Source organism: Anopheles merus, unplaced genomic scaffold (genome assembly GCF_017562075.2).
Source record: "Anopheles merus strain MAF unplaced genomic scaffold, AmerM5.1 LNR4000397, whole genome shotgun sequence".
NCBI lineage: Eukaryota > Metazoa > Arthropoda > Insecta > Diptera > Culicidae > Anopheles > Anopheles merus.
The window spans coordinates 24,502-37,488 of NW_024427977.1; the positions used below are offsets into that span (position 1 = coordinate 24,502).

General features: G+C 44.5%; 1 protein-coding gene across 1 annotated transcript; it reads right to left on the bottom strand.

Moving 5' to 3' along the window:
- Positions 1-11,388: 11,388 nt before the first annotated feature.
- LOC121602303 lies at positions 11,389-12,464 on the bottom strand. The gene is made up of 2 exons (XM_041931075.1): positions 12,021-12,464; positions 11,389-11,901 (listed from the first exon to the last, which is right to left on the bottom strand). Exons 1-2 carry the CDS (start codon positions 12,106-12,108, stop codon positions 11,501-11,503), a joined length of 489 nt encoding a protein of 162 aa, XP_041787009.1. The 5' UTR covers positions 12,109-12,464; the 3' UTR covers positions 11,389-11,500.
- Positions 12,465-12,987: the final 523 nt, after the last annotated feature.

Genomic DNA, 12,987 nt, shown 5'->3' on the forward strand with positions numbered 1-12,987 from the left:
AATCGCAAGCCGTCCCACACCTTTTGCAACCCTCCCTTTGGCGATCGTATCGATGCACCATCTCCACCTCATTATGCACCACGATTGCTGTCGGCTTTGGCGCGAGCTCGTGAGCGTCGACCCCCGGGGGTACGGGTGACATAAGTTTTTTAATGCTCATTAATTGCACGAACTCGACGATCGACACAGAGATCCCGGACGGGCTCGCTAAATGGATAAAGCCGTCGAATGCGTATGGTTTATTAAAAATGGATTGCAGCTCGCGTCGCTCGATCAATTAATAATGTTGGTGTGGTGACCTCCATTCCCCATCCCATCGCCAGGGCGCCAGATGGCCAAATCGGGTCGGGGAGTGGTGACCTGCGGGAGAGTTGGGAGGACAACATGCGGTGCTGCGGTTTTTCGGTACGTGCAGATTTCATCGCAATGCCTATTGGGTGGTGTGTGTGTGTGTGTGTGTGTGTGTGTGTGTGTGTGTGTGTGTGTGTGTGTGTGTGTGTGTGTGGGAAGGGGGTATTTCAATCACTTCGGACAAACATGTGATGTGAATTAAAATGGCCCCACAAACTGAGGACAGCGCAGGGAGTCTAAGGGGGTTGAGGTGGGGTAGAGAAAAAACTATCGCTCATTTTATTAGCACATCGGATCATATCACAATCAAGCGTAAAACCATTTTGATCTTCTAATTAAAATTTTATCATCATCATCGATTCCGGCGCTGGAAAATGTCGGTGAAAAGAGGGAAGTGTATGGGTGTGTGTGTGCGTCTCTGTGAGTGAGAGTGTAAGGATAGATCAAAGCCATAGTGTCAGCAATATTAATTGGATGCAGTTGTATGGGTTTGATCGATAGCATTTACACCATTCTACTGGAAATTGAGAGCAATGAGATGAGAAAACGAATCAGTTTTTTGTACATTCAATCATATTTTCTTATTATAAAAATTCGAGTTGGATTCCAAAAATCAAATTTTCTGAAGGGCGTTCCAACAGAATTATTTCTGATTCATCCTGCCTGGACACCAAGAGCAGCTTTTAATTGATGCCAATAGGTTGGGAAAACAGCAGCACGAGCTCACGCTCAGCCCACCGTCAAACTCAGGGAAGCGTTCCAATTATCTCGCCAAAATGGTCTTCCTCACGTAACGAGACAGCAGCAGAACGTGATCGATATTGGGACGCCAAAGCCATCGCATTGGTCCCACCTCACCACCCGGAAGGGGGTAGCGGAAGACCGGGCAGGAGGTATTTAGGAGGTCATGCTATAATAATGCTTTATCTAATTTGCACGTCATAAATTTTAAATTTATTTATTCGACCGATTCTTTTCGCTGGTGGCCGGGTGCGTTTCATCCAATCCATGGCGTTAGAATGGTAATGGGATAAAGAGAGAGAGGACCAAAGAGTGAACAGGGGACAGAGACCACGCGGGAACAGGGCGAGGTGTCCAGCACGATAATGCAGACCCTAATGCAGAGCCTCCAGCCAATTGAAATGCACTCCAATCTAAATTGGAGCCAACCGACCGCCAACCTGAGCCCCTCCCCCCCCCCCCCCCCCCCCGTTCTCCTAATCAGATACACTGGTGGTGCTGCTGGTGCTGCTGCTGCGGGCTACTTTTGCGACAACCTAATCATCGAGTTCATTCATTCGTAAACTATTCGCAAATTCGAATAACGTGCGCAATACGCTAATGGCTGGTGAAAAGTGTTAGTTTGTATTAGGGCTTACGCGTGATTTCGCGACCGAGTGTGTGTGTGCGGGAAGGAAAAACTCTCTTCCACCGTTTGGTGAGGGAACGGGTGAAGGGCAGAGGAGTGCTGCGGTCGGATAAACAACTAATCAATCAATTATTCCATTACGCGATCATTATTGTTGTTATTAATGGATACTATTTGCATTCGAAATTATTTGATTGTGATTTGTCAAACACGAATTGGCGGACACGGCCACGGCCCGGGCGCGTTGTTTTGTCATGACGTCGTTGTACGTGTGTGTGTGGGGAGCGGGACCCATGCGGTGTATTGGCACATATTGGCACAATTAGAAGGTGCACAAATGATTGCATTGGGGCTTTTTTTTACGGTGGGTGCAACATAAACCATAATTCGCGATCATGACAATATGAGGTGCATTAGTTGTGATATTTTAAGGAAATAACTCAGCAGCAAGAAAAGGTGATTTCTAGGCCAATCATTTACATTACTAAATCATAGTTTTGACTTTGAAAATGATCGTTTGGCACTTGAAATCAAAGTTGTGTAATTTTAAACGACTATTATGTGCTGATTTTTGTAATTTAACTGAAAAGCGTCTCCTTATTAGCCACATCATTAATGGCCAGGCCAGTCCCTTTAATTGCTTCCATTTGGATGGAAATACTAATTAGCGGCCTGAAACAATACAAACCATGCATGCGTAGCTCATTCGAGTTGACACTTGATAAAGTTGATCAAACGAAAACAAAAAAATGCAAATATCACAATCCCGCTCCAACTCTCTAGGGGAAATAAAACAGAAAAACACATACAAAAAAATTCACTCACACACTCTGTTACCATAATTGATTTCAATTCATCACAGCTAGCACCTCATAAAGGAATGCAAATGTTTGATTGCATAATTCCACCGAGCCCACACAGAGGCTGCGTGACTCAAGGGAACTGGTCCGGCGCTTAAAGCAAAATGTGTGTGTGTGTTATGAGTGTTTTAAACTAAAAGAATTTGTTTTTTAAATTTTGAACATAAATCCAACCATGATCGATGGGTTTTCCAACACTTTTTTAAACAAATTTGTCATAACAAAACGTTTTTTTTTTTTGAAACAAAGCTACACCACAACTACAGCCGAGCTTGCGTTGTACGGTGATATCTCTATTAAAATATGCAATACATGATAAATGGATTCTCGTTCAAGCAGCTTCACCACCTACAAGCGATCGATTCTGGTTGGTAAATAGGACCCACAACCAAATACGAACCCATCGGAACACGTTCCGTCTCTCCCGATCGGCGGATCGGTGAAGTTTCCGTGGGCTGAGCTAGATCGCTTGATTGCCATCAATATCTCGCAGCTGTGGAGGTGTTCCTTGTGGCAAAAAACACAGGGAGAGCCCGCATTGGGGAACATAAATCAATTAATCTGTCCCGAGCCCGAGGTTTGGGAGTGGTGCATCGACTCGTGGTACTAACAAAACGGGCGCGTTAATAGGCGAGTTTGTGCAACAATAGTAATGCAAACAAACGATTGACAGCACGCAGGCGAACAATTGCAAAAAAGTACGAGCTCGATTGCTTTGAGAGCTGTTTGAACGACTTCAGACTGAAGTTTGCTGAAGTTGACCTTGGCTCACATTGCTCTCGGAACGTTTGCACAACCGCAAACCTCAAACGGTGTACCACGCAAACGGTACTAAACGCCATTTTCCTGCTCATTCCAGAATCAATCGCAATTTCCCGCAAAATGCCCGCGCAAATCAATGCCAGCACCAGCTGCTACCGCTGTCCTTCCGTTTGTTGCCGTTGTTGCTCAATCGTTGTTCCCGTCCCACCAGCGGAGGGTTTTCAAAACTCACTTTTGCCAGTGCCAGCTGTTACACCGGCGGTACACCGAAATTCACCGTAAAACAAAACCACAAACTACTGTCGCTACTACAACTTGTTTGCTGCTGCCGCTGCTGCTGCTACTTCTCGTGAAAATGTGTTTCAAAATGTGTCGAACATTTCAAACCACAAAACAAGCCGCCACACACACGGCTGTGCTGACGATGTAGTTTTGGTAGAAACTGGAGGAAAGTAAGCCAAAGTGATGAAAAGCCCGTAGACCACGATTTTCGCGACCATGTTCCGCGTCTGTACCACGGGCTTGTGCAGTATAGTGAAAGTGTTTCTCCCTTCTTTTCGATTGCCATTTTTTCTCTCACTCGGCTTTTTGCCTTACTCCTGGTAGAGTTAGCTGGCAAACATCCCTTCACCATCCAGTCTACTAGTCCTTACGGTGTGTTTCGCGCTTGTGTGGGGATTCTTCCGTCTTAAATCAACCCTCGTTACAGGACGTCCTGTGCCATCCACCCGATCCTTTCCGTCGCGCACAGTCCTTTGACAGTTGGCAGTCATACCCCCTTCCAGCTGTGTGTGTGTGTGTGTGTGTGTGTGCGTTCGGGACAGTCGGGACTTTTAAATTGAGAACACGGCGGCTGCGGCGGCGGGAAATGATATTAGGCTCAAAAATTATGACAAGCGACGATGCGAGCGTGTGTGCGGGCGAAAGGACCATGAAGAACACATTGGCTTTGGGGGATTGGGCTTTGGTTGCTGTCAGGCCCTTCGGGTTTCGTTACGGTTTGTCGATGCGCGCTCAAGGTTCCCGTGTTCCTTGCGCACGGTAGCATCCCGCACTCGGAAGGGGTGTGTTGGTGGTGGTTTCGTGGGTGAGATTTTGCTTCACCCCTTGTGCAGGAGGAGTTCCCGGAGAACCTTGAACGTGCTCGCTCGTTCCGGTGCAAAGCGTACCGTTTGTGGTTGATTTTTGTGGCGGTGCGACGGGGTACCGGGATGGTGTTATTATCTTATTTCTAGGCTTTAAAGCAATATCCACATCGTATGTGTGTAAGGTGGAGAAGTGGGAGGTGGGACAGAGGGATGGATTTGCTCAGTGCCAAGGGACAATCGAATTTGATTTAGATTTTTTTTTTTGGTCGTTGCGAAGGCGCAATGCGTATCGAAATGCGTGGCACCAAATCAACGGTTTAAAGCGGGGTTCGAGAATAAATGGTACACATTTTGTGGCAGAAAAAAATGGATTATGGCTTCGTTTAAACAAATATTGATAAACGAGTCCATTTCTCATATTCCAAATCAGCGTACGAACAGTGGAAAGAATGTCAATGGTGAAGAGTCTTGTTATTGCAAGTATAGTGTCGTTGGAAACATCTCCCTTATCATTCTGCGAAACGAGTCCTTGCTGAACACTTTTATCGTAGAAAAACAGCAGCACTACACAAACTAATCGTTTATCAGAAAATTGGATTCAATTGCGAAAATTAACACACAAATATAGGTAGCTTTAAATAGACATTCAGCATTTTTGTATACTTGTGTTCAATAAAACGCTGATTTATGGTGTAAAATGCATCAAACAATTGATAATAGAATTTCTCAATAAATTATTGAAGAATTCAATCTAAAATCTTTTGATTCTTACTACTATTCCGTGATATTTCTTGCGAATTACAATGCAAAAATAGATGGAACAGAACTGGAATAATATGAATTCAATGAAAAAATACAGCGAATAATATTTCCAAGTTCACGATCAAACTTATGGTCCATCAACCTGATAAGGTTTAAAATGTTTGTCAAAAGAATGTAAAGATTTGTCTCAACAATCACCAGAGATAAGGAATTATGGCTTTATCGCATTCAACTCATTGGACTGTAGCTTGTAAGGAGCTCAGATCGTATTTTGATCTTTAGTGATCTTCTCAAGATCGAAGGAAAGAGAAATGATTGTATGATTTGTCCTTTTATTAATGATTACATACTACCCCAGTGCACGGAATTTGTGTTAAAAATGAAATTAAACTCACAACGACTCAATTTACCCAAATCTTAGGTATGCATGTTTAATGTTACTTTCTGCCTTTCGTTCAATAAATCATTCACCCAGCGACCATTGCGACCATATTTATTAACAAAAACCCGACAAAAACCGTGATCAGATTAAAGCGAAATCAACGCCAAATCTGTTGTCGCTATAAAACCGTCCAATTATAAAGTGGTAAATGAACGGTTTCACGCTAATTTGCATACAAAGCTTCCGTTTGGACCTGCCAAAAGGGGCTCGTGTCTCGAGGATCGTGCGCGCGCGTGCAAAAAAAAAAAGAATCATCTTTTTATTGCCATTTTTTTTAAACATTTAACATCCACCAGATTTATTCATTCAAGTTGGAGGTAAAAAAAAACAACAACCAGCAAACAAGATTCCTCTCAACCAAATGGTGAGGAGTGCACTCGGCAACCTCCATAAAAAAGCCTTCGCTTCAAGCACCCCGCGATATGATGCATTTTAATGACATGTGTGAATGCATTTTATTGCACCACTCGCTCAATAAACCACGGCCTTTTGCTTGCTGCCCGTCAGCTGCTGCTGCTGCTGCTGTCCTTCACTGCCATTTGAACTGCTTGCAAACGGGATGCCTTTAAGATGGCAACATTCCCTTTCCATCGCTCCCAATCATCATCTTCCAATGGCAACCCTTTGCCCGCGGTGTCAATAAATGTGTCAAAAGTCAAGTACAATCGTGTCAAACGAACATCATCCCGCTTTTACAGCCACAGAAGCTTCGTTTCGGCTGGGTTGCCATTAAAAATCTTGGGCGCTTGCTCGTCCCTTTGCCCGCGACCAGCTGTGTGTTTAATCACGGAATGGCTCATAAAACTGCTTAACCAGCCTCCAAGCGCTCGCTCGGTCGGTCGGTCGGTCACGCGGTCCAGCACCGCAAGTAATTAAAACATCAATTAAACAACTGTTTCCGGGTGGATCAGAAAGCGGTGGTTCGTTGCCTGTTGCCACCGAAATACTCTTCTCCAAGAAGCAGAATGAAAAAATACCGCATCAGACACATTCTCTCATAAAGTCAAGCCGTCAGGGCACCGCAGCACTCCCTCGCAGGGGGCGAGGTGGAAAGGTCATGAACCGGGCCCGTTATCGACTTATCCTAAAACTCGCTCGCCGGAACAAATGACCCGACCGAAAGGGGCCAATGGGTGATTATTGAGTCAGAAGGATTGGTTGGTTTTTTTGTGCTGCTTCTTGTTGTAGTGCGCGTTTTGCTGTGACGGGCAGTTTTCCCTGTACGCAAGGGAAAACGGATTTCCGCACGGAATGCGTTGGATGAGTTTTAGAGTCGTAGGAATTTTCTCCTTTTTTTGGCGATATAAAAAAAAACCCCTTTTATTGGTACATTTCCCTGTCACTGTCACAGCGAGACATTGCACAGCCAGTGTGACATTGGACTGATAAGAAATTCCACTGCTCTCTATTCCACCATACAGCTAAAGCGGGGAAGGAAAAGAGTGCGAAAAACACAAGCAAACTCAACTATTTCCCGATGCTTTGCTATCTTTAACCCTTGACGATTGAAATGGGGGAATCCATTTTCTGTGTTCTATGCTTTTTTTTTTGCTTCACAGTTTCAGTGAATCCAGTTTCCAATTCGCTTTCCATTTAACCGATTCGGCTGAACGATAACCAACCGGAGGAGTAGGATCCGGGGCAAATGACACTCATAAGACGGTGGTAATGGAGCTTGTAAGCACTGTCCAAAACTGTAGCACGGACACTGAGACGAGCTCGAGGATGAGCGTTTTTTTCCTCCTTCTTTTACTTTCTTCGTTGACTTTCTCCTTCCGCCACGCAAAACATTATCCTGCCTCGAATCCTGGTGCACCAACCAACCTTCCCCAGCCTTTTCCCAGGGTAGCTGACTCCTCACTCCACCGGCGATCTGAACGCGCAATTTTATGTGCGTCTTCTGTAGCTTCCCTCCGGCCCGTGGGTCGTCAAATTTTATAGCCGTCAAGAACAGAAAGTTCCTTATGGTTTCGCCTTTCGCTCGTGCTGTATTTAGACGCTGTGTGACCGTTTAGGTTGTCTTTTGGCCGCTGGTTTTTTTTTTGCTACACGCAATGTCTGCTTCATCTCTTTGCCGTTGTTCTGCGGTCGTTTCTGGTCACTGAGTATTGTAATAACCGTGGATGAGGCACTGAAGGATTTGCTTACTTGACAGGAATGCAGAACCATCCCGGGCTGCTTGCACAAGTGGAAGGAGTTATTGCTGAGTTTGAAGTGTGTATAACTGAGCGCGTGTTCAAATTACAGCCATTTCAGCCGTTTTTGCTGTGTGCGTGTTTGCAGTTTATAAAAATGTACATTTCTTTTGGTTGGAAAGAGAAGTGGTAATAAAAAGGGCCGCCTGATGGAAGAGTGTGTTTAAAATTAAATTCGTTGCGTTTGGATGCATGCATCAGCAGTTAGTTTGGAAAAGAAATATTTCATAGTATTGGACTGGTGGTGTACTCTTTCAAAGTGAATAGAATATATTCAAATATAGATGGATGCCTGAAGACAACAATCTTCATTGATTGTAGACATTTTCCCGATACTTACTCGTAGGTTTGCTTATTTCATAGAAAGCAGTCGTTTAAGGTGATTGGTACAATTTTGACCGTTTTGTCACGGTAGCGTTATCATGAAAAATACAAAACCAGATCGTAAAAATCTCAAAAGCTGCCTGACATTCCATAATCCAACATATGATTAAAAGTTCTGTTGAATCTCTCAAGAACATCTTTAAAACATCATTTGTAATAGAGAGATTCTTATAGAAGAATCTGTGTCACTGATCTAAAGCAGTTTAGCTGGCAACGAAACAGAGTTCCAATATCAATCAAATCCATACAGACAGCTTAAGACAATGTTATCTGCAACAACATTAGATCCCATCCGCCTTTGAGCAGTTGGACATGACGAAAATGTTGGAATTTTCAAAGTTGACTTCTTTGTACCTTTATGCTTCAAATTCTGGATATTTATGATGTGTTCAATTAAATTCACTTTTAAAGTCACTTTCAAATTTTTAGATGATTGCCTAGAATATATTAGAAATGTGTCTGACCCCTAGTAGACGCTGATGACACAGTAAAAAAATAGTTTTTGTCGGTCAGTTCATCACCACAGGCATTCTTAGCAGACTTGCTTCAAACCGATGCCAGTATTATTTCTTCGATATTTCCCTATTAATAGTGTCCAAGTGCATAGACTGCATCGGGATATATTGCGGAAGTGAAAGTGAAATTAACGGTGTTTTATCAAATTGTGCTCTGAATTTCATCCAACCTCACATTTAATTCTGTCCGGATTTCAAAGCAAAATTTTGTATTATGTTATATATTCCGGACAGCCGAAGTAAATTGTGATAAATTTCATAAAAAATATGTGTTTAAGCAGTGACAATGACAATAAAACAAAGATATTTGAGGATGTATGTGACAAATGTGACTTGATGGCCGTATGGGAAAGACAATTCAATTTGCATAGAAGATCCTTAGTTCTATGCTTCCACGAGCTCAAGAGAAAAGCACCCAAATCTCGTTGTTTTAAGACCGTCTTTCTGTCGGTCTAGGGGACTCTTACACTCTGAATTGAATGTTTCGAACATAAAATAAGTTTAAAACTAAAAAAAAGTGTAGCATGAGTGTGAATTTGAAGAGAATAGACGAAATTTTGAGGCGGTCAAGTTTAATCAAAACGTCTGTAATTTGAAACCTTAGTTCGAAACTGTCCGGAATAGGAATCAAAATATACAACAATATTTTCATGAATTTTTGCAATGTTTCGAGAAAAATTATTAGATACTTTAATTTTTTTCTTAAATTTAGAAGGTTTCCTTTAGTAAGGTGAGTTTTAAAGAGGATTGACCAATAAGAATTGAATTAGTATGAAAATAGTACATAAAAAAAATGTCTTAAGTGTCCGTAATTCGAAGCAATACGGTGCATGGTTGGTTGGTTGTTTGGTTGGATGATCGATGAGATGTACCAGTAATTGCACAATGTAAATTTTATTTAACGTTGAGGTATCTTAGCCGTAGTTAAATTATGAATAAGTGATCAAAAGTTTTCCTTAGTCCAATAGCTTTAGCGATGTTTTGACCTTTAGCGATATGTGTAATATCATTTAATCATTACTCATACGTACACAAAATAGCTTTTTGTTCTTGCTGATTCTTCTCCCTCTCTTTCTCTAGAACTTCAATTCCATAGAATCCTACCCACTCATACTGTTCAACACTAAATCATAACGATACTCAATAGTGTTGTTCAATTTTCTTCTCTTCACCTTCATAGTTCGTCTAATCAACCCTAACCTCACCGGCAACGAACGGCCTCCTCCAATTCCCCCGTTGCCGTCAATACATCATTTTTGCACACACGTAACACACACACACACGCACGGTCCAATTTGCAACAACATCCGATCTCCCTTCCGAACACCCCAAATGCTCACACCTAATGGAGCCATTTGTCCTCCGGTCCGGTGCGTGCAGTCTCGCGCGGCCTCGAACCATCTCATTAGCCACCGCCAACTGCCCTCCGGTTGCACTAAATTGTCTAATTAGGCTGGGCAACAGTTTAGCTCTCCCTTCTTTTTTTCCGCACAACTTTCACCACTCTCGGCACCGCCGCCGCCTTGCCGCATGAAACCTCCGTAACCGCCTCTGCTTCTCAGTTTACAGCATTATAGTGTAATTGTAATTGGAAAGAATTAAGGCGCAAGTGAATCCCTGGTACGCGGGATTAGATTTACAGCATCGCGCACATCGGTACACGGACACACTCGTGTTGTGTACGCCCGATATCCCTTCGGCGCGTTTGCGCGTTCCCCTTGGTGCGCCGCGGTGGTGCAAAAATGAGGGAAGCGTTATATTGGTCCCTGGCGGCCGGCACTGCGGGTGTTCCGTACCGCTGCGGGGCTCACCGTACGTTGATTGGAATCCGTTGACGCGCGGGGACTCGTCAAGTGGATGGTGACGGTGGTGGTGTTGCGTTTACCAAAAGGGTGTTGCTCGGTAGGCAACAACGGGGACGCATACGCCAAGTGCTATTGAGACGAGTTTGAGAAGAACAATGCAGTCAAGTTGTCACTCCTATTGTGTGTGCGTGTTGCGCTCTGAAAGGAAGCTGAGGTTGATGAAATTTTTGGCTCAAAAGAATTCTTGCTGAAAGTGTGAAGCGGAAACCTCAACACTCGTTCACAGCCGAATGTACAGTTCCCTGGTACGGACACGCAAAAGGTTTGTACGGAAAGCACAATCCCGGCTGCAGCAGGAAGGATTTAACTTGTTATTAATAATTGATTGATGGATGTTTAAAATTTCTCCTCCAAACGTTTCCAACTGTGCAGTCGGGGCTTCATTCATTTCTTCACTTTTAAATGTGTCTCCTACACACACACACACACACACACACACACACACTCCCTCAAAAAATGGACAAAAGGACACACGCGCGCGCGCTCCCGCATCGGACCGAATCGATCAATCGTTGATTGTCTTTGCCGGGGCTTAGCGCGGCGTAAGCTGGCAGCGGCGAAACCGTAGCATCAGCGTGGCCGAAAGGGCGACAGTGCAGAAAATGAGATTGAAATGACAAAACAGAAAATCGGCTTTAATCGGCCCGAAGCGCCGCGGCTGACTGTCCCCGAGGCTTCCAACTGGGTTGTGTGATTCCCCCATTCGCAAGAGAAATGTTGGGTTTTTTTTGTGTCTCTAGTGCACTGTCAACTTTGAACTTCCTTCGCTTCGGCTTCGGTAGCAGAAGAAGGGTGTCGATGATGAACCATCATCAACCCCCGTAGGGAGATCGGAGCTGAGAGGAGAAACAGGAGAGAAAAAAACCTCCCCACAATTCCCTCACAATCACCCAGCTCCGTAGAAGATCTAACCGAAACGTGACATATGCCACGATTGGCAGGCCCAAAATGTCCGGCTTTGAGGCATTCGGGACATCGTCCTCTTTCCTGCCAACAGTGGCGATGATGATAATGAACCCTCCTGCAGGACTGCTCCTACTGGAAGGACTGCAGCCAACTCGGGGCCAGGATCTGGATCGGTGAATCGCAAAAAACCCCTTTCACACACACAGTGCCCGTGGAATGTGTGCCCCGGTTGTGTCTTCCGGTGATGATAATGCGATTTTGATACATCCTGTATGACGTTTTGATGAAGGTACGGGCTCATCACGACGAGACCGAGGTTCCGAGTGTTTATCTTGATGAGTCTCTCTGCCGGAGAAAGGCCACAACATCCGTGTCGAAGGTTACCACTGTGCTTGTGTTTATCTGGAATTAGAACCAAGCGCAAGGGTCAGTCACCGATCCAAGCGGTTTAAACGGGGGAGGGCATCACTAATCGAGTGAGACTGTAAACTGGTGCTTAGGCCGTGTGTCCTTCTGCTTACGATTAGTGATAAGAAACGCTTTGGTAGGTTTAACACCACTACTTTTACCGACTGCAAATGTGTCCTTTGGATGAGTTTGAGAGTGCATTAAAGTTGAAGTGTTAAACCGCAACACTGCAGCACCGCAAATAGAGTGGTTAGGAAATGGGCCAACACTTCATACGGACCAAATTCCACAACCATCTTGACTTGTTACATCTGCATTCCTGCTAAAAACGGGGTAGAGGGTGTAACACGCACAGGACCCAGGATTTGCGCTAACGAAGTAACAATAACTCACACCACCGTGGCGGAACCGCCGTGTGGTGGAAGTTTTACGCCGCAACTAAATTATGTTCCACTTATCCTTGGAACGCGCACGAGCGCCACCCGTCCGTCCGTCCGCAAGGAACAGGGGAAACGCGTTCCTACAAACAGCACACAATTTTCACCCGTGGTGCTTCCCCTGCTTGAGAGTAACTAGAAATACTTTTACTCATTTATACCTTTCCACCGCCTCCGCTTACGGCTTACTTTTCGCTGTTTTGTGCGAACGAACGAGCAACTTCCTTTTCCCCAAACATCCAAGTACACCACTGCGGCGTCCATTCAAGGATTTCTTGGTGAAGCAACGTTACTACTACGCGAGGGGTTGGTGTGTGTGAGACTCCAGAACGAATCGCCACTTTACAGCGCACCGGAACGAGCTAATTAAAAACACTTGCGGTACACGGTGAGTTTTATGTCCTGCCCGGCCCTGGTGCTGGGTTGTGTGTTCTGGGGTTATATCTTCATACACGCGGTGGATTGGTGCGCGCGCGGCAGAAGGAAGTTAGTTGTTAGCATGTGTGTTCCTGATGTGGGTGCTTTGGGAGCACCAGTTTGTGGGTTGCGGTTGTGGTAGAATTATAACAAAATTACAGTGAAATAAGCAAGGGAAAAATACAAACACACAAACCATCCTTTCTTTGTGTCACTTCGTTCCTTT

What these genes read in the sequence shown, in the direction of transcription:
- LOC121602303 (XM_041931075.1), bottom strand. Translation starts at nt 12,108, where the DNA reads ATGCACTCTCAAACTCATCCAAAGGACACATTTGCAGTCGGTAAAAGT. An exon ending in AGCGTTTCTTATCACTAATC is followed by an intron (nt 11,902 to 12,020) that starts GTAAGCAGAAGG and finishes TTCTAATTCCAG; the next exon opens with ATAAACACAAGCACAGTGGT.